At 38.6% G+C, this 22,181-nt stretch overlaps 1 protein-coding gene across 12 annotated transcripts in view; it reads right to left on the bottom strand.

The window, feature by feature from the left end:
- Window positions 1-21,905, bottom strand: part of SUPT20H (SPT20 homolog, SAGA complex component) — a 39,888-nt gene extending 17,983 nt beyond the window's left edge. For 6 of the 12 annotated variants that reach the window (XM_060079717.1, XM_060079716.1, XM_060079724.1 and 3 more), the window contains exons 1-13: window positions 21,535-21,697; window positions 19,495-19,591; window positions 16,180-16,215; window positions 15,469-15,527; window positions 14,936-15,002; window positions 12,121-12,250; window positions 11,015-11,118; window positions 8,254-8,370; window positions 8,078-8,131; window positions 5,283-5,422; window positions 3,125-3,281; window positions 2,969-3,025; window positions 373-444 (exon numbers count right to left, since the gene is read on the bottom strand). In XM_060079717.1, coding sequence (XP_059935700.1) covers window positions 373-444; window positions 2,969-3,025; window positions 3,125-3,281; window positions 5,283-5,422; window positions 8,078-8,131; window positions 8,254-8,370; window positions 11,015-11,118; window positions 12,121-12,250; window positions 14,936-15,002; window positions 15,469-15,527; window positions 16,180-16,215; window positions 19,495-19,497 — 996 coding nt within the window. In that variant the 5' untranslated portion in view covers window positions 19,498-19,591; window positions 21,535-21,697. Of the gene's footprint in view, window positions 1-372; window positions 445-2,968; window positions 3,026-3,124; window positions 3,282-5,282; window positions 5,423-8,077; window positions 8,132-8,253; window positions 8,371-11,014; window positions 11,119-12,120; window positions 12,251-14,935; window positions 15,003-15,468; window positions 15,528-16,179; window positions 16,216-19,494; window positions 19,592-21,534; window positions 21,698-21,799 lie in introns of those variants that run through there. The other 6 variants (XM_060079725.1, XM_060079723.1, XM_060079720.1 and 3 more) reach the window with 3 other exon arrangements.
- Window positions 21,906-22,181: the final 276 nt, after the last annotated feature.

The following is a 22,181-nucleotide window of genomic DNA, read 5'->3' on the forward strand; positions in this document are numbered from 1 at the left end:
ATGCCTTTAAGAAGTCACTGCAATTAGAGAGACATACACAAAACATTTCTCTTTAAAGATATCCTTAGAATAACTTACTAATTATTAATTTGAAACAGAAAACAAATCAGAACTACCAATAGGGGACCAAAACAAAAGTAAAAATGCAGTTATGCCTTAAAATTGTCCCTAGAATGGAAACCATATTTTATGAAAAACAAAACTAAACCGTTGTTCCTTTTTTTAATTCACTAAACTCCCAGAAAGTTCTTAAAAACAAACAAACAAAAGAAGATCCCAAAATAAAGGCTACTGTACTTTATATGTCTAATAAATTCAGATCCCAGATTAGAAACAGCATCATTAGAAATGGAGACTGCAACGGTTACTTACATGGGCTGGCCAGACTGTTGGTTGTGAGTCATCAGATTTGATAGATTTTTCCACTTTGGCATATTTTTCCACCTAAGCAATCAAATCAAGAGACATCAGATATAATGAAATCAGTATTATGACCAAAGAGAAAAACCTAAGTGACTTAATACAATACACTGAAACGGGGCAGGACCCTTCCCCAACCCGACCCCCGCCCCGTCCCCCTGCTTTTGTCTGTGGAAAAACTTTAGTCAAAGAATAAGTTTAATCAGAGAAGTGAGAAAATGCAGAAACAAAGGAAAACAGTCAAGGAGACCAAATAATAATAGTTTAGTCATGGAGCAAAGTCAAGGCCCGTTAGTTCCTCCTCAAGGGCTATAGATAATACTCCGAGCCCTATCCTGTGAGCTGTCTTGTAGATACTGTAACCCCACCAGGTGGAAGAAGTCAACTACATGATGACCAGGCTGTAGCCATAACATAAGTTGCCACGATTCCGAGAACTAGCCTCAAAGAAATGGGAACAAACTGACCCTAGAAGTGAAGATTAACTGTCCCTGAAACAATCGAGATGATGCTGGTCAGACCACTGATGACCAATTTCAAGACGACTGTCAGAGCTGACTGTACTGTTTCTGCATGTAGCCCCCTCCCTCCGTGTATAGAAACTCTTGCTCCCTGATTGTCAGGAGGGGTAGTCGGCCTTTGGACAGGCGCCTGCTCTCCCCCACAGCTGCTGGCATCCAAAATAAAGCAAACTTTCCTTTCCACCAACCTGGCCTCTTTACTGGCTTTTAAGTGGTGAGCAGCTGGACCCCACTTTCGGTTACTATACTTTTTAGCACAAGAATTCTTGAATCGCTAATAACACCAACTACTTATGCTTAAGTAGTTTAAAATTCTCCTGATATATATTCAATTAGACCAACTGGTTTTACAAATAAAATGAAATTAGAATCTCTTTTGCCATTAAACAAGTGTAATAAACACAGCTGCTGTTTTGGACAGTGCCTCTTCTTTATGCTCCATAAGATGATATCACATTTGACTTTTAGGAAAACTGGGATGTCAGAGAGGTGATTAGGACCAGGATCTGGATCATTTCCTCTGGCTGGGTCTTTAATGGAACAGGAATTGTCATGTAACAGTGTGGACAAAACTAGGAAGAGACTAGGGAAGTTATATTAGAACTGGTAAAAATTTTTGTAAATCTTTTCCATTTTCTAGTCAGACTTGAACCACATATTCCATGTATCTCCTACCAGTCTGTGTGAACCAAAAGTTCTCATCTTCCTGGTAACCATGATTCTAAGAGTAACAGATTCACTTGGGCATCTGGTAAAAATTCAGATTCCCATATCCCTCCCCTGGAGGCCTGATTCAGTAAGCAGGTCTGAAGTGAGGGTTTAAGTGTGTATGTTTAACTGGTATCCTAGATGCTTCAACAGATCGAGTTAGGCTGAGAAACTTTTTATTAGGGCTTTGCTACTCAAGGCATGGTCTGTGGACTACAGTGCCACCAACCTAGGAGCTTTTCAGTATTGCAGGATCTCAGGCCCTAGCCCAGACTTGTTGAACTGGAACCTGCATTTTAACAAGCAACCCATGTGATTCTTACGTACATTAAGGTTTTGGAAGCCCTGCTTTAGATATCCAGACTGCCCTCCAAAGCTAAATCCCACACTTTGGTATTTACACTAAACATCTCTTCTCAGGCCACATTCCTTGAAGGGCGCATAAGTTACTGAAAGATAATGTGGCTTACTCTCTTGAGCTGTATATACAGTGTACTTCTGATGCTTTTCACAATTTTTAAAAAATCAAAGGTAATAAGAATTATACATGTGCTAGCCTGGGAAGGATGCACAGAGCAAACATCTGTTAAAATAACCGACCAATTCTAAAGAATTGAGTGAATAATAAAAATAGGAGAAATGGGGAAACAAAAGAAATATGGGACCTCCCATCAAAAGATCTCTTTCCTGTCTTTGCTCATTTATAGTTCATGTGTTTCATGGGCCAGCAAAGAATACCACCCAAGGTTCCTAATCTTGGCTACTGCTCCAATATTATTAATTTTTAAATTTAGCCAGTGAGAAAAGAAGCATTATCAGGAAATTATGATGAAATATTATGAAAAAAATCAGTCATTTTTATGCATATTATGTAATATGTACCATCTTTTTACACATTTTGAAATACTTTGGTTATCATTCCTGCTCTAAACACAGACCTGTATTAAGGAGTTACATTTTTAGACAAGTTAATGTGAAAACAGAATAGCTGCTGAAAATGAGCAGCTGACTTAAGAAGAGTCTTAGCACAAATTGAGAGAATGAACTAGTGGTTACCAGTGGGGAAAAGGAATGGGAGAGGGGCAATATAGGGGTAATGGGGAAAAAAAGGGTTATTATGGGATTATATAAAATCATATGTGTGAAACTTCTGAAAACTGTAAAGTACTATAGAATTTAAAGAATCTTTCATTCAATAAAATAAATAAATAAAATAAAAAAGAAGTAGTAAGAGTCTTTGTTTTCCCAAAGCTTAAACTACTATTAGTCAAACTTAGGAACCTTACATGAAAGGACATGCAATTCATGCACTGACTTACATCCACTTCAGAAGGTATGGCCAAATTACAGGGACTCCGTTTCCACATATCCACACACTAAAAAATTAAAAAGAGTATAAATAAATACACTGAACACTGAAAATAAGGCAAGGCATTTGGCAGAATAATAAGCTTCATTTAAAAATATATACTTACGTTTCCTGCTTTAGAAATTTTGAGGTCATAATGCTGACCTGCTTTTCTTTCCTTTCTTTTTTGTAAGAAATCAAGTAATTTTAGCTGAGGAGGAGGTGGACAATGAGACAGATCCTGCTGCCGATTCAGCGAGGACCTGGAATATCTCTTGAAACACCTGAAATATTAAGAGATTGAACTACAGAAAGCTAATACAAGAAACTCAGAATAAACATGGTTTAAATTAGTAGGTGTTAAATGTGTAATTAAATCACAAATATCCGTAGAACACTGTCACTTGCCAAGGAATGTTCTAGGCACTGGTGAAATAAAAATGGACAAGACTAACAAAATTCCTGCTACCACGGAGCTGACAGTCCAGAAGTGAAGACATACATATACAAGTAAACAGGTCAGATCATTCCAGATAACAATCAGCAGTAGGAGAAAAACCAGGGTACTGTGGTGAATACGTGATAGAGAGGGCAACATTAGGGCAGGGAAGGACTCTGAAGAAATGATGCGTGAGCTGAGACATGACAAGAAGGAACAAGCTGTGAAAAGATCAGGGAAGGAACAGTTGAAGCAGAGAGAGAGAATTTTAAAAGGTGCTGAGGCAGGAACAAAGTTGGCTTATTTTTAAAACAGAAAAATGAAGGTAGGACTAGAGCATCTGGGTCCACACAATGGGAGATGAGGTCAAAGAGCAAGGCAGGGGCCTTGCAGATGAATGATAATGCGTTTAGAGTGAATGTGAAGTACAATGGGATGGTTTTAGAGGAATTTAAGCAAGTGGTGGCGTGGTTGGCTTTGAGGTTTTCAAAACATTACTGTGGTTTGCTTACGTGGCGAACAGACCAGAAGCGAGCGAAGGTGAAGTAGGAAGACCAGTTAGGAAGGATTTTATTGCAGAAGTCAAGATGAAGATGATGGTGGCTTGGCTTAAGGCACTGGCAGTGGGCGTGGAGAGATGTGGACAGAGATACTAGGAGACTTTATAGGACTGCTAATGGATACAATTTGGACTTACTTCACTATTTCCAAAGCTGCACCTTTTCCCCAGAATATATTATTTCCACAGTAAAGCAGGGAATTTAGAAAATGGGTAGGTTATTTCAGCCCCTTCAAACTTGAAGAAGATCCAAAGTGGGCAACTCAAACAATTATGCAAAGATAACTTAATGATGAGCCTACTATAACTGCAGACCAAATTAATATGCATTCTTTTTTTTTTTTTTTTTTGCCGTAAGCGGGCCTCTCACTGTTGTGGCCTCTCCCGTTGCGGAGCACAGGCTCCGGATGCGCAGGCTCAGCGGCCATGGCTCACGGGCCCAGCCACTCCGCGGCATATGGGATCCTCCCAGACCGGGGCACGAACCCGTATCCCCTGAATCGGCAGGCGGACTCTCAACCACTGCGCCACCAGGGAGGCCCCTAATATGCATTCTTTTACTTTATTAACTAGAAGAGATAGCTAAAACATTCTAAGACAAATTACCATGTTATAAAAAGGCATTTAGTTAGAAACTGACTTCTCAAAATGTGATCATTTTCCCAGATCTCTAAAAGAAATTACAAATTGTATCGTTAAAGGTAATGTTAACAAAAATTAAACTGGTGTTAGGAAGTGATAAATTATTCTTTCTGCTCATACCTGTCTCTTCTCAGAATTTCTATCTTTTTTGGTGAACAAACTCTGAATTTATAGGTAGTTTGTTCTTCAAAAGAATGCAGAAAATGCATCACTTCAATATAAAGCAGAGTACATGTTAAAAAAATCCTAATTCTTACACAATAAAAGTATTAAAGACAATTAAAAATCCAATTTTAAAAAATCAAGGATTTCCCTGGTGGCACAGTGGTTAAGACTCCACACTCCCAATGCAGGGGGCCCGGGTTTGATCCCTGGTCAGGAAACTAGATCCACATGCATGCTGCAACCAAGAGTTCGCATGCCACAACTAAGGAGCCCGCGTGTTGCAACTAAGCAGCTGGTGAGCGGCAACCAAGGAGCCGGCGAGCCGCAACTAAGACCCAGCACAAATAAATAAACAAATAAATATTAAAAAAAAAAAACAGAGCACATTTATTCTTTAAAGGGAAAAGATACCATAAATGGCAAAATTTAGAGCTACTGCTCTAGTTCTCTTTTAGTTTATCCTTCCACAAAGGTAATTACCGTTTCATTGGGCGCGTGTTCATCTTTTGCTTGTTATAGAGCAGCCTGTTTGCAGTGCAGGTTACAGCTATAGAAGGATCAAGACACAGTGGTTCAGCTGTAGCTAGAATCAGTTGGCTCTCAAGCAAAAGTTTGTCTTCCTGAAATATGTAAGAGCATATATCAATACCAGATTTAAGATTTTTAAATCATACATATCACTTAATCTAGAGATATTCCTTGGAATATTTCTGCTAAGGAGTACAGTAAAATACAGTATTTCAAGTTCCAACCTAAGTGTGTAAACTTTAGAAACCTGACAGCATAATGAAACTACTAATGGAAATTCAGTAATTGGTACAAAATGGTCAAATTTTTAAGAATGCCTATCTATTAGCCCAACAAGTATTTACTAAGCACCTACAATGTGTAAGACACTGTTCTAGGCGGGGGGGATCATGAAGCAAACAGATAAAATCCTCTGTCCCCACAAAGCTTACAGGACCAAGAGAGACGACAGCACTTTCACTAACTGAGGTAACAGTCCCATTGTATACTCAGCTTAACTTCAGTACAAGAATAAAAATGACTCCACGGGGCCTCCCTGGTGGCGCAGTGGTTAAGAGTCCGCCTGCCGATGCAGGGGATACGGGTTCGTGCCCCGGTCTGGGAGGATCCCATATGCCGCGGAGCGGCTGGGCCCGTGAGCCATGGCCGCTGGGCCTGCGCGTCCGGAGCCTGTGCTCCGCAACGGGAGAGGCCACAACAGTGAGAGGCCCGCATACCGCAAAAAGAAAAAAAAAAAAAAATGACTCCACGAATACTGTATAAACTATATACACCAATTCCAAAGTTTATATAGGCTTTTTACCAGTATCATTTAACTTACTTTACTGAATCCTATTTTTTCTATTTGTTTTTTGCTTCAACTCTGAAATATTTTAATGGCTATTAACTAAATTTTTAAAAAGTCAAATGAATCAATTAATTACTGCTGACTAAAAATTTTTTCAAAAAAGAAACATTGCAGGCTTCCCTGGTGGCGCAGTGGTTGAGAGTCCGCCTACCGATGCAGGGGACACGGGTTCGTGCCCCGGTCTGGGAAGATCCCACATGCCATGGAGCGGCTGGGCCCGTGAGCCATGGCCGCTGAGCCTGCACGTCCGGAGCCTGTGCTCCGCAACGGGAGAGGCCACAACAGTGAGAGGCCCGCGTACTGCAAAAAAGAAAAAAAGAAAAAAAAAAAAAAAAAAAAAGAAACATCGCTTCTTTCGCTAGGTCTATTCAACTTTTTATGGAAATTTTCAAAAATACACAAAACAGAAATATAATGACACCCACGTACCAACACCCAATTTTATTTAACAACCGCCCCTAACTTTTTTCTGTTTTTCTTTGTTTTCCTGGAGTAATTTTAAATACATTTTCAATGTTGTATTATTTCATCTGAAAAATCCTTCAGGACGCACTGCTAACTGCTAAGGACCTCTAATATCCAGTCTAGATAAATTCCCATTATCTCAAAAGCGTATTCTTAGTTGGTTTGTTTGAATTTGAACTCAAACAAGGCCTACACATTGTATTCGGTTTTTATCTCTCAAACATTTTTTTAAAAAAATTCTGTAACGATCACCTCTTCCCCCATCTTTTTTTCTTTTCTCATGCAACTGATTTGCTGGGATTTGAGCAACTGCTTCCTCAGGGTATCATTTAACTGGGTCTGGCTGGTTGCTTCCTCATCCATGTCATTTAATGGTTTCTCTTACTCCATAAATTACTTTTAAACTGTTGGTTAGATGTAGAGGCTTGATTTAAATTAAGGTTCTATTTTTAAACAAGAGCTCTTCAACAGTACTACTGTATACTTTCTCGTGCGCCACGCAAGGAGGCACACAAGGATTGACTGTCCCACTTTTACACCAGATGGTTTAGTCAGACTATAGGTTTTTCACATCTAAGAAATACAGCCATCTAGATTCATTAAGACTTCCAAGTTGATGACATTTAAAAAAGTCTATCATTTCTTTTACACTTGTTAGCTGAAATTTTTCTTACGGATTTTCCTTGAAAAGGCAGAATAAAGGCTTTGGTCTCTCCCATTATTTACCAATCTTCAGAGTAAGAAATCAATGCCCTAAGAACCTCCAATGATGACCAGTGAGTTTGTTTTTGAATATTCTTTTAATAGCTTTTAACCTTCTTGTAAACAAAAAGATTACAGCCCAAACTACAACACTTGATAGTTACTGATGAACTGAATCTTATTTTATAATCATATTTCACAGCTAGAATAATTCTCATTATTGATATTTTACTTTAACTATCGTCTTTATAGTGACAGAGAAATAAGTGAACACTCTTGTGAGTGGGCACCTCATATATACTGAGTCAGCACTGGAGGACTAACTGGCTATTCTCCAGGTAAGAGACGTCCCCTAGGACTACAACCATTATGGATGGCAAAAAAGACAAGACGAGCTAGGTCTGCTTTAGAATCCTAGATGACAGAAAATCAGCATCTATTTGTATCCACAACAAGACATTCTGTTTGAGAGGGGATACAAAACTATGTTTCACATTGGGTGAGGTCAGCCTCACCCTATTATACTATGCCCTAAAAGCAACTGGGACTGAACTGTTTTAGTTCCTTGAAGGATTACTGCATCTTTGTAGAGACCCTTAACTTCTAAAGCTCATAAATCAATCCCAGACTTTACTCATAGATAGAATTATGAGCAGAAAATATCTTTTGCTTAACTTAGTAAATATTGTTTCATCCTATATATTACTGTTTGGGATTAAAAAACAGAACTAACCTGCGTCCATTTATGGTTATCACTTGTTATTGAATGTACATCACAGATTAAAGTCTAGAAGAAGTAAAAGTTAAAAAAACACATTAATGTATAGGCACACAAACATATGAAGACATTTAGTAAGTAAAACTCCAAATAAAATCTGAAATAATACTTCTTAATTAAACATTCCTTACCTGCATTGTTGGACGTAAGAGAATGTGCCTACTTTGGTAACCAGGAGATTTCATGTTACTGGATTGCCTGTAGTCACGTATTTCTGCTATGACACATCCACAGTGAAAAATATTAACCTGTTTTGAGTGAAAATATATAAGTAGATGTCATTTTTCAAAAGCCTAAATAAGTGGGTTTATATTGAATGTTTCAGGTTCTTTACATTCTTATGTAATGTTTCTGACCACTCACATACTCTTAAATGGAACTCCTTGGTGGATTTACCCTTTAAAAGCACCTGTTTATGTTCATCACGACTCAAGAAGCAGTTTAACACTGTTTAACTGTTTGCTAGTAATAGAATGGCATCTGGCATTTGTATACTGTTAATGTTACAGATCACTGATATCGCTGTTCTTTTTTTTTTTTTTGGCTGTGCCATGAGGCTTGCGGGATCTTAGTTCCCTGACCAGAGATCGAACCCGCGTCCCCTGCACTGGGAGTATGGAGTCTCAACCACTGGACCGCCAGGACGGAAGTCCCTGCTTTTCTTCTTGACACTCACTGGCTCACTGGTGTACTCTGCTAACCCTGTCATTACTATAAATTGTCAATAACCATGCCAGAGTTTCAGCTTATAGATACAACTGCTATATTTGCTCTGCTAAAATTTCCAGAAGATAGGCTTTACTAATAAGAGGAAGAAAGCTGACATTAATTCAAATAATAATCTCTGTTAATGATATTTTTTTTTTGTCCTTTTTCTAAGTCCAAAGGTAAGAATCTCTGTCACTCAAGTCTTGCTAATTATCACTTGCCACAGTCACTTATGGTATTGTGTGTTTTCACCATTCAGAACTTTTAGTGGGTACTGTGACCTCCATGTTGTCAATCATTATTATGCTCATGCTTTTTTTTTTTTTTTTTTTGCTGTACGCGGGCCTCTCACTGTTGTGGCCCCTCCCGTTGCAGAGCTCAGGCTCCGGACGCGCAGGCTCAGCGGCCATGGCTCACGGGCCTAGCCGCTCCGTGGCATGTGGGATCTTCCCAGACCGGGGCACGAACCCGTGTCCCCTGCATCGGCAGGCGGACTCTCAACCACTGTGCCACCAGGGAAGCCCTATGCTCATGCTTTTTAACCAACATTTACTGAGCCATGACAATGTGAACTGTGTGTCACGCACTATCCAAGAAGCTTCATAGATAAAAGTGGTGAGATACTTGCTCTCAGTGTGGTAAGACAGGCAGTAAACATGTAAACAAATAAACAAGGTAGCTTGAGACAGTGAATGCTACAGAGGAAATAAAACAGGGAGGGGCTTAATTTAGACTGTGTGCTCAGACAGAACTCTCTGAGGGAGTAATTTTCAGCGGAGACCTGAATCACAATAAAGGGCCAGACGTCTGGGACAGATGAGCACAAGAGCAGACAGAAGAGCAGATGAATAAGACAGGTATAAGCTTGGTGTGTTTTAATATGGAAAGAAGTCACGGACGGCTGGAGTGTAGTGAGTGGGGATGAGAACCAGGAGGTGAAGACACACAGAAAGGCAGGTGTGTTGTACACTGAGAGGACACTGGAGACCTTCAAACAGGGAACTGTGTTGTTGTTGTTTTCTGTTTTTGTTTTGCAAGCTTAATCTGGTTGTCTGTGGAAAACTGATTTCTAGGGTACTAGAATGAAAACAGGAAGTTCAGGAAGGTAACTATAGAAGGTCAAGACCATATATTTTGAAGGTACAAGTGACATTTGCTGGTGGACTGAATGTGAAAGGTGAGAGTATAGTTATCTGTATTGGATTGAAAGACTGGTAATAGAACCGGTTTGGGAGGTAAAAATAAAAAGCTCTGTTTTGTCATGGTAAGTCTGAAGAACCTAATCTACATCCCAGTAAATATGTATATTTGGAGCTTGGTGGGATGGTCATTGTGATAGAGATAAGCAAGGGATTAACTGTCATTTTTAAAAACTCATTAAGCTGTTTGAAATCATCCAGGGAGAGGGTGTTACTAAAGAACAGAATCCCTAGGACTGAACCCTGAACGTATTTATGGGGGAACAGAGATGACAGCAAAAAAGACTGAAAGACTAGAGGGAAGAGAAAAACCAGAAAGGTGATGTCTCAGAAGCCAAAAGAAGGGTGTTTCAAGGAGGAAGCAGTTATTTACACTGAACTTTGCTAAGAGACCAATTAAGGTGAGAACAGGAAAGGATTTTCTTAGAAGTTGAGAGATGGTACAATATGCTTATATTCTTTACCTACTAGAGAGAGGAAAATAGATAATAGAAGAGAGGAAGGTTAAAGCTGCAAGACCAGGAGAAGGATCCAGAACATAAAGTGGAGAAGATGCCTTAGGAACAGCTTATTTCATCCATTTTAACAGGAAGGCAGGCAGAAAGTGTGGACAGAGATGTAGGGATGCTGGGAGGAAATGGGAGTTCCCATCTGATGGCTTCTTTTTCCTCAGTAAACTACAATAGTATGGCTGGAGAGCCAAGAAAGTAAGCAGTTTCTTCCATAATTTCTTGATTGTAGCTATAAGGAGATTTCCAGTGGATGAGTTAATTGTTATAGCAAGTTTAGAAGAATCAACTAAATCTAAACATTTCAGTAGAGCCTAAAGGATAAATATCCCACAATAAACCAATTTTCACATAGCTATGTACAATGTCTCATTTCATGTTCCATGCACTAGTGAGAATACAACTAAATACCCTTCACCACAAAACAACATGTATCTAGCAAATCTAAGGACATTTTAAAGAGAAAAATTTTGTACCTGAGATTTTTCTAGGAGATCAACCAAAATAGGAGGTAATTCTTCTGCATCCAAGTATTCAAGTAATTCCCCTTCTTCATAAGGCAGTCGAATGGTCTCAGAATCTTAATTTTAAAACATAAAGTTTCAGAAAGTGATCAGCCTCACCAAAAAGCCTAGGTAATAATTTAAGTAACTTCTGATAAAAAATAAAGAGAATAAAGCCAAAAGCTCTCCTAAAGTCCTTCTTTATTTAAGTCTTAAAAATAAATCACCTTATATATTGCTAAAAAACTTGATAAACTGTATACAGTTTTAGAGCAGAAAGGAGAAAACACCTAACATACTATGGAAAACGTCTGGCACAACAATCATAGTACAAATCACTGCCAGCAGTATAGTAATCAGAATATGATAAAATTCCAACATCTGTTAACTAAAAAGTTCCTTGAAGATTGCTTAATCTAATCTGGAAGTCAGAGGGATAATCTGGTATCACTCTGAAAAATGACTACTTACAGACCAAAATTCTCTTGGTGTTATACAATTAACAACCAACACAAGAAAAAATTCTTAACTAGGTAAGTTCCTTGTAGAACTCATAGTTTCATCATTGTATCAAAATTTAAATGCCTCTTTAGTGAAATCTAAGAGTATTTATATTTTAAAACTCTATTTTCATATTCACATTAATAGGAGTAAAATGTTGAAATCTATTCAAAAGGCCGTGAATCTGCTTAACTTTGAAAGCTTCAGACTCAAAGTATATTCAAAGCACAGAAGAAAAACATACCTTAAAACACCTGGTGCTATCTTAAATACATAAATAGCAACAGAACAAAAGGAAATTTTGACAAGTATTTAAAAATTATGTCTTTTATAATTTAACTTCAAAGACCTCAGTCAGAATACTTCTCAAATTCCAGAAGGCTAATCACACTAGAGGTAACTTCTAACATTCTAACAAAACATCATAAAGAGAACAATTTGGAATCAAAGTCTTCTTTTATCAAGTCATCACCAATCGGAAGGACAGATCATTTAGCAGGTTAAGAAGCTACTTCTAAAAGAGCACATCCCACCTAGCAGAGGGATTTTCGTGGCTGCTGCCCTCCGGAAGTTCTTACCTGATCCATTTTTTCCCCTGAGCATCAGAGAATATCCCTCATTTCCTGGGTATAAGTTGACCACTAAACATGACAATGTCTCCTGCATAACAAGCTTCTCTAACAAGTTCACATTTCTTCTTAATTTCTGCTTTAAAAAGAGGCAGAGCTCATGAAAATAATCCAGCATAACAAAGAATGCAATCATTTAACAAAATCAGACCTGAGTTAATCTCTGATACTCCTTCCACATCTGTGTAAACTTAATTTTGATCTACTACTATGTTTTAGGCAAATGAATTAATATCACAAAGAAAAACTAGTGATCTACATATAAAACAATAAACACACTCAAATATGAAATATGTACTGAGTACACAAGTAGCAAATATTAAAAATATTTAAAAAGGAAAACCATTAAATGTAAATATTTTTTAGAAAGATGCTATAATGTATAATTAGTTTCTATTAAGTATAAATGTACATAAATAATTTGGGGCATTTTCTTTGGTTGTACTGTTACAGAGCACATTTCTTAAATATTTTATAGCCTAACTTAGATCCAAACAAGTTCAACAGCTCTAATCAGCTGAAATGTTAAACCCCAAAATATCTAACTGGTTAAGAGGACGTAAGTAACTTAAGCAATTTTCTGTAAATCAATTTAACAGCTCCTTAGAAACCACTTTGCTAAAAAAACCAAAAAACTATCAGGGAACCTAATACACACACACCAAAATCTATTATTTTAGAAATGTATATGGTTTAAAATGAAACCCACTTATAGATATAATAAATCCTTTCATCAAATCTTATTTGTGAAAGATGTCAATAGAATATTTTTCATGATATCAAAAAACAAATCCATTTTGAGTATCATATTCAACGTGCATATATATATACACAGTCATATGCAGAAAGAAATTATAAATTCTTGATCTATAATCACCACAGAATCAAATAACTGCATTTTGAAAATAAATTTTTAAAAAGCAAAGCAAAGCAAAGCAACTTTTAACCACATTGATGGGAAGTCAGAAAATGTCTTTCTTAAAGGACCAGACAGTACTTTAGTCTTGTGGGCCATATGGTCTGTGTTGCAACTACTCAACTCTGCTATTTACCTCAAAATCAGCCACATACAAGACATAAATCAAGGGGTGCTGCTGTATTCCAATAAAAGGTCATTTACAGAAACATGTTGTGGGCCAGATCTGGCTGGTGGACAATGGGTGTCAACCCCAATTTAGCATCTCTCCTATCTCTCCTATCTCAGTTCTGTCTCTGAGGCAATGTATATGCTCATTATACTGACTGTGGTGACGGTTTATGGGTGTATACTGTGAAAATTAATAAAAGGAAACCTCAACTAAAACTGGAGTGGAGAAGGACTGCAGAGGGAGCTCTTCTGCCCCACCACTCATCATCAATTACCCCAAACAGGAAGACATCAGTTACTGATCCCACCAGGAAGAGAACTACCTTGAACTCCCAAACAGGAAATGCAACTCCTTTACTTCCCCAACTCGGGGAAGGGAGACTTTCTTCTTCCCAGCAACAAGCTCAGTGAATGGGAAAGGACTGCAGCCCAGCCAATGCAAAACACCTGTAGCTCAGCCAACAAAAAGCCGTCATTTTGGCACTTTTACTTTCCTCCAATGAACTCTCATTTTTTCCTTGCTGATGATTTTCTTTCCTTGTCCTGCTTTCCTTACAATAAAAGCCTTCCATGTTGTGCAACTCCTCAGAGTATCTCTGCCAGATGAGATGCTGCCCAATTCATGAATTGTTTAATAAAGCCAATTAGATCTTCAAATTTATTGAATTTTTTTTTTTTTTTTTTTTTTTCCTTTTTGCGTTATGTGGGCCTCTCACTGTTGTGGCCTCTCCCGTTGCGGAGCACAGGCTCCGGATGCGCAGGCCCAGCGGCCATGGCTCACGGGCCCAGCCGCTCCGCGGCATATGGGATCCTCCCAGACCGGGGCACGAACCCGTATCCCCTGCATCGGCAGGCGGACTCTCAACCACTGCGCCACCAGGGAGGCCCTGAAATTTTTTTAATACACGTCAAAACTTATAAAATGTACACTTCAAACATACTCAACTTATTGTATGTCAACTATACCTCGACAGAATTTATGGAAACCATACCATAAGATTTACTCATGGTTTCACAATCATTTTTCTCCTAAAGATTTTAAAGGTTAGATACTACTGGAATTCCACCAATTTTTTGCCTAAGAGGCATTCATTTTTAAAGACAGACAACAGAAGCTCAGTAGAGCCCTTTAAGGCTCTTACGACCTGAGGGTCCAAAAAATATCAAGAAATCAATTTCTATTACATTTCTACTGCCCATACTTTCATGCTAAATAAAAATGAATTAAGTTAACTTGGGCATAAACTAATTTTTCTGACCAAATTCACCTTTTATTATCACATCTAAATTTCCTACATATCCTGTAATAGTTTTAACTATCCAGTGCAACTCACCATGAAGAAATAGTTTAATTTTCTCCTGTCTTCAGTCTACAAATAACTTCTCAGGAAGAAAAAGATGCAAAAGATAATATATATGGTGGCTTTGCTTCTTCTAACTTCCCAGTGAGATAGTCCGTTACTCAGCAAACATGGTTCCCCTCTGCTACCTAAGTAGGTGATCTCTGCCAGGTGCCAGATTAGCCAGAGCTCTGGTTTAGCTGCAGAACTGGCTAGTCTGGTTAGAAAAGATATTTGTTCACTAACAAAAATATAAATCATCCAAATCTAATTCTTTCAAATTTCCCTCTTCCACTACATTTAAAAAGTCGTAATAACATAAAAAATGTATACTTACCTTAACCTCAGGCTCTTTTTCGCATTCTTCAATATATAAATCATAAAGTTTTTGAAATATTGATTTTCTAAAATTTAATAAACAAAGGCAGTATAAAAGTAATGTTAATAATCATAAAATAAACATTTTGAATTTTCCTGTAATTTTTCCTCCAATTTCCCAAAAACTGGGGGCGAAGTGGGGCTGGATATGGTAGCTAACACCAACCTAGAAATTCCTAATACAGTTGACCCTTGCACAACACAGGGGTTAATTCTCGTATCACTTAGAGTCGGTCCTCTGTATCCGTGGTTCCTCTGCATCGACAGGTTCAACTAACCACTGACCATGAAGTACAGTATTGTCTACTACTGAAAAGCATCTGCAAATGAGTGGACCTGCACAGTTCGAACCCACATTGTTCAGGGTCAACTGTATATGCAAAGTACCCAGAACATAACATTTCTAGCTCAGTGTCTAGGAAGAATTAAATAAATGATGGCTATCATCATATTTCTGTGAGTCTAAGATATCAATTAATTAAGCATTCATACCTTCCACTAGATAGGTATTTCCTTTTAGGAGGTCTCTGTCGGGCACTTTCAATGACATACTAAAAAAGAGAAGTTTAAGAAAACAGCTTGTCTTTTGCATACTGCATGAACAACTGTATTAATAAATCATGTAAGGCTAAAAAGGCTGTTCAGTCACTCAAGTCTCTGATGCATATTAAATCATACCTTTTAGGGAAACCTACTTTATTTCTAAATATATGTTACAAACAAGTGAAATTTAAACTGCACTAAAATTTAGCACAATATTTACTTGCTATATTATAAGCAAAATCATAAGAGTTTCACCACTGTGATTTCACAGGTTAGCAATATTTTCAATGTTTTATGGTTGTTCAGAATATGCATAGCATACCCAATTACAAGGACTCTATATATTTGAGCTATTTTTCCCCTTTAATTGAGCAGTTAGAATATCTGTTAAAACAGAAAATTTTAGAAACTCTATGACCTGTTCAAATGTTTATTCCACTGTGTTATTCAATTTCTATTCCACAGCATTATAATCTGAGCATTCCAAGTAACAGACGATCCAAACATCATCTGGTAGTTTTTATGTATTTACAGAAAAATTTGCATACTTGTCCTAATATTAACGTACTCTTTTGACAGTCACATACGAAAATCTCTTAAAACTGAGTTCTGTCAATTAAAGACAACACTATTTCAATATGTAACTTAGTCACGCCTCACCTCCGCACGATCCAAAGCTAGTTCTAAAGCTTGTTGCTGTAAAAAGTAAATAGTGTATTTGGTAATATTAGTTATTTTCACACAAACATAATTTAATATACATATAACATTTTCTAATTAAGTGTTTAAATGTGTTTTATTTTCTAAAACAGGTCTAACATTTTTATTTCTCTCCTCCACCCACCCCACTGTATGCTCAAGATATAGCACAAAGAAAATATATGCAGTCTCAGGCACCTGAATATGACCACAAATTAGTTAAGAAATGCTACCATGATTTTGTCTGGCCATGCCTGTGCAGCTGATACAGGGCTGAGGGTTGGATATGGTAACTACTACCATTTTAAAAACATCAGCATTTTAAGAGCACCATTCAGGAAAATATACTGGCCATCAGGTATGCAATTAAAGTGAAGCAAAGACTAAAATCCCTTAAGCTGCTAGGAATCCTGAAAACCGAGGGGCTTGTTATGTTGGTACCTAATATCAACTTAGAAATTCCTAATATTATGCAGAGAAACTATAATACAATGTTTCTAGGTCAGTGCCTAGCAAAAATAGAATAAATGAAGGCTATCCTTAGCATGTTTTAATGAATTTAAGATACCATCAGTTATATGCCTGAATTATTATTTAACATTAAGAAAAAAGTGCTGCCAATTATAACTGTAAGATGTCACTGACTGTAGACACATTATCACTTCAGTAATTAAAACGTAAAAGCAAATGCATCTTAGAAATGATGGAAATATAGTATTATTATTACATGTACAATTTGAGATCTACTAGTAGATCCCCATCCTTCACTGATTTCTTAGAGACCCTTATTATAAGGCAAGAGGGAGAAATAAGAAGGTTAACTGTCTTCCTCATTTGTATAGCATTCTTCTGTAATGATACCCAAGAATAAAAAGTACTAGATTTAAAAAAAAATTAAGCAAATACACCACCAATGATTTCTTTCTAGTTTTGTGGTTTGGGTATCACACAGAGTTACAGTATTTTTCATTCACAATGACAGTCATTTTTAATTTCATTGAGAGGCAAAGAATTTCATTTTTTATTTACAAGAACCTATATTTTTGTTTTATTGTGCAGACGCCAATACTTCAATCTACTAAGCTGCATGGAATAAAAGCTCCTAGCACCCACCAAAATCCCAAGAGGGTAGGGAGAAGAATAAATATTGCCAGACTTTGGAAATCATGAAAAGGTTGAAGAGACCCTGTCCTCCTAGTCCTAAGGACGGAGAATACATATGATTACAAAAATAGTTGGCCTTTTTTAAATTTAATAGATCTTTATTGGCGTATAATTGCTTCACAATACTGTGTTAGTTTCTGTTGTACAGCAAAGTGAATCAGTCATATGCATACACATGTCCCCATATCCCCTCCCTCTTGAGCCTCCTTCCCATCCTCCCTATCCCACGTCTTTAGGTCATCGCAAAGCACTGAGCTGATCTCCCTGTGCTATGCTGCTGCTTCCCACTAGCTCACTATTTTACATTCAGTGTGTATATAAGTCGATGCCACTCTCACTTCGCCCCAGCTTCCCTCTCCCCGCCCCCCGCCACCCCATGTCCTCACGTCCATTCTCTACATCTGCGTCTTTATTCCTGCCCTGCCGCTAGGCTCATCAGTACCTTTTTTTTTTAGATGCCATAGATATGTGTTAGCATACGGTATTTGCTTCTCTCTTGCTGACTTACTCCACTCTGTATGACAGACTCTAGGTCCATCCACCTCACTACAAATGACTCAATTTCGTTTCTTTTTATGGCTGAGTAATATTCCATTGTATATATGTGCCACATGTTCTTTATCCATTCATCTGTTGATGGACAATTAGGTTGCTTCCATGTCCTGGCTATTGTAAATAGTGCTGCAATGAACACTGTGGTACTTTTTTTTTTTTTTTTTTTTTGATGTGGACCACTTCTAAAGTCTTTATTGAATTTGTTACAGTACTGCTTCTGTTTTATGTTTTGATTTTTTGGTCCAGAGGCATGTGGGATTCCTAGCTCCCCGACCAGGGATCGAACCTGCATCCCCTGCACTGGAAGGCGAAGTCTTAACCACTGGACCGCCAGGGAAGTCCCTAGCTGGGCTTTTTAAACAGCAATAGAACCCCTACATATCAAGCATCTAAATGGAGTAAGTAAAAAAGTCTAAAATATGACAGTATTTCAAAAGGTTGTTAAAATAAATTTATACCAATTTAATTTATTAAAATATCTTATGGGCAGATTTCAATGAAACTGTTTCCCAGGATTCAAGATGAGATTCTTGAGAATAAACTATTTTCCAACATAAAAACATAACTTTGAATATATACTCTTGACAAAAACACAAGGTTCTTTTAATTATTTTGGCTATAAAACCTTCAAGTAAGTTTAGATAAAAAAATTATAATAAACACAATCAAATGTATACTCTAGGACAATTTCAAATAGCCAGTCTTCTCAAGTAAATATTTAATCTTCTGATATCAAAACTTTAGAAGCTCCAGTGAGATATACTTGCATATGTAAACACTAGTATAGTTTATTCACTATTTCGTTCAAATACTTTAGAGGGAAGTGACTGGCTAATACGAATGCAAAATACAAGGCAAGGTCAGAACCCCACTGTGATAGCTTTTCTCTAACAGTGCAAGGGTATACACGCAAGATCCCAAGAAGAGAAGATATATGTTTTCTGAGGTTTATCCGATATGGTGGTTAGTGTTCATTTATTCTCTGTCAAATGCTGCTGTTTCTTTAAAACAGAAAGTGATTTTTTTCTCCTTTGTCTTTAATTCTTTAATGGCAAGAGTTAAATGCCCAGCCCTAAGTATGTTTACCGACTCTAAGTGGTAAGTAGAAATCTGCCATTAGAAGTTTAAAACTAATGCTGCTTAAATGTTATTTGCAGTAAGCAGGTTACATTTGTTGTTAAAAAATTTTTTTAAATCTGAATTAAGAGGAACTTTAAACTATGAGAAACCTATGCCCCCAAAACTATTTGTATTTAAACCCATCCTTCTTGCCAATGATTTGGACTATAGTAAAGCAGACAGAAGTAATTACTTTTTAATACTTCACAAAAATAAGGACAGATAGATTATCTGTGTAATCTGGATATGATTTTAACACTGAGTTGAGAGATGAGCCCCCTATTTTGTAGAGAAGATTTTGCATGTGATTGCTAAGTAATTTCCCAGTTAGGGTAACTTGGGCAGCTTACAAGAATATTTCTGTTTCATACAGATACCTTTATCAAGATGAAGGAAGAGAACATTCTAAGAATATTAACATACTGAGCTGTAGCTTACCATTGTGGTATAAAATAGCGGTCCAAAAAGGAGAAAACTTATGTGCGTTGATGAAGTGGGGTGAAAAACCGTACTTTTAGAAATCAGTCTTAGAGTACTGAAAAAGCAAAAATAACACAACCCCTATATTAACATAAAGCTCTCAAGAGATAGGAGATTACTTAGTAATTAACAAGGAAAATTATTTGAGGCATATATATTTCTAATACCCTTTAAAAATAATTAGTAACAATAAAATTCATTATATGACAATCTATACACTCATTGCTGAAAAGTTGTAACTAGGTAGGGCAAAATACAGTTTGCAAGCTAAAATCATTACTCAGTTTCTTAAAAATGTTTAACACCCAGGAGAGAATGTTTTTTAATTTCTTCTATCATCACAGTTGCTGCTTTCATTGTTACTCTGGATTATTTTAACAGCCTGCCCTCTGGCCTTGGTCACTGCACAGTTCACTTTACAAATCATACATTTCATCATACCTGCTGATAAAAGTCCTCTAATGATATTCCCCCAAATGCCCCAGGCTACATTTTCCAGTGCAGCTCCAGTTCTTCCAGCCTTTCACCTCTTCAAGCAAACAAGATACACCCCTGAAGAACCTCATTCCTCTAACACACACGCTCTCATCGTGGCTGCACAAGAGAGTAACCTTGGGAATCTTTAAAAAGTGGGATACCCATGCTCCACCCTCCAGAGATTCTCATTAATTGGTCTGGAGTAGGGTCCAGGGATCACCATTTTGGAACTCCCTAGGTGATTCAAAGGTGCTGGCAGTTTAACTCGACTGCTATATCCTCTCTGCCTCCCACAGAAATAGTATGTTTGCTCTGAGAGTGATGCTAAATAAAGTTTATTTTTAACCTAATTCTTTACCTAACTCCTTGTAACCACCCCTGTGTGTCTATACACAGCTGAGCACATCTTTAAGCGACAGAAAACACTATTTTCCGTGTTAAATTGTTTTGGTTCGCTTTGGGTGAACCCAAAGCTTAAGTTTTGCCAGTTCAGGTTTGAAAAAAAAAAAAGGAGGGGAGGAGGTGGAAAAAACAGGAAAAAACCCACAAACCACCAAAAAAAGACAAGCACCATACAGGTTCCAGGAATAATCATTTAAAAAACAAATAAGACAGTACTCCTACTCTAGAAGAGCTCATGAAAGATTTAAGATGAATTTACGGTGAAAATTTTCTGACCATTGAATCTAAAGATGAAGATACACTAGGTAGAGGCGAAATGTGATGATGACTATCTCCTGTCACTAAATTGCGGGGGATGGAGAGGAAGGCTTAGTGAATTTAAACTAAGTACTAAAAAACCCAATAACCACTTACAAACCAAACATTCTGACTGTATACAGAATTTACTAGAACCCTGGAAGAAAACCACTGTAATTATCATCGTCTTCATTTTACAGAATAAGGCTCTCAGAACTAGTGACTTTCCCATGATCACACAACTAGACTGGAATTCAGACCTCTCTTTTTAATATTAAGATTCTTTCTCCTAAATCCTACAACCTTCCAGACCACTCAATCCAACAGCCATTTTTAGATTTTTGAAAGCAAAACATTTAAAGTAAGGCCTCGATTCTACTCAGACTAATAAAATATTTTTTCTTAATTTTGACCTATTTTTACATCATGGTTATCACTCATCGTACACGGTACTCAATCTGACTCCGAAAATCGCGCTAATCACTTTCTATTGAGAGTCCTACTTCATTGTACGCAGCCCCTGCCTGGTGGTGGTTATCGGAGATGGCTTCCAGAGGCAGCTATTCGCCAAGTTTATTTCTGAACTCCCGAGAACCACGGCGAGGACCAGTAATCAATTCTGAACGTCGCCATCAATCCCACTGATTTCCCCGATCGACGTGAGTCTCCTCCAACCGCTCAAGCATTTGTTTACAACTCAGACTTTACCTGAAAAACGGCCCAACTCCACAGCGCAGCGAACTACCTTTATTCAATATGGACACCGAGAACCCCGCCCCCAAAGAAGCGCTACGCGCAATTCTTGCGAGTTTCCGGAAATACCTGTAACTGGAACCCAAGGGTCAAAACTAAGATGAAAAGCGTGACTTGGCAGCACCGCGCGAGGCAACGGAGGGACCGCCGGGAGGGCGGCTGGCTCGACCCGGCCCACCGCGTCTCCGGGGACACGGCCTTCCTCCCTCAGGCTCCGGGCCCCGGAAGCGGCGAAAAGCCACTCGGGAAGCCGCTCGCTCACCTCTGACCCCGCCCCGAATCTCGCGCGCCTACCCCGTCCGCAGGCGCGCCACCGCCACCCGCCGCAGCCCACCTGTGCGGGCCGCCGCCTCAGGATATCGCCGCGCAGAACGTGACGCGCCGACCTCGGCGCCGCGCTGCCGGCTGCGCGCCCGCCCGCCGCTCGGTCCGCACGCCCCCTTGCCCGCGCGGCGCCACAGCCGCGCCGACCGCCTGTTACGGCGCCCGCGCTTCCGATTGGCGCGCTGGGCGGGCGACCGCGGGCGGAAGCGGTAGAGGTGGGAAGGCGGGGCCGCGGCCAGGAGGCTCGACGCCAGGATGCTCCCGCCTGGGGCTGGTCCCCGCGAGGCCTTTCGTGACTAAGGCCCGGTGGTCGGGCGAGGCCCACGAGCGCTTTCTTTGGCCCGGCATCCAGCTCCGTAAAACGAGAGGTAGCGTGTGGCTCTTTGTGAGGT

This window comes from Mesoplodon densirostris, chromosome 17 (genome assembly GCF_025265405.1).
Source record: "Mesoplodon densirostris isolate mMesDen1 chromosome 17, mMesDen1 primary haplotype, whole genome shotgun sequence".
In the NCBI taxonomy this organism is placed as follows: Eukaryota; Metazoa; Chordata; class Mammalia; order Artiodactyla; family Ziphiidae; genus Mesoplodon; species Mesoplodon densirostris.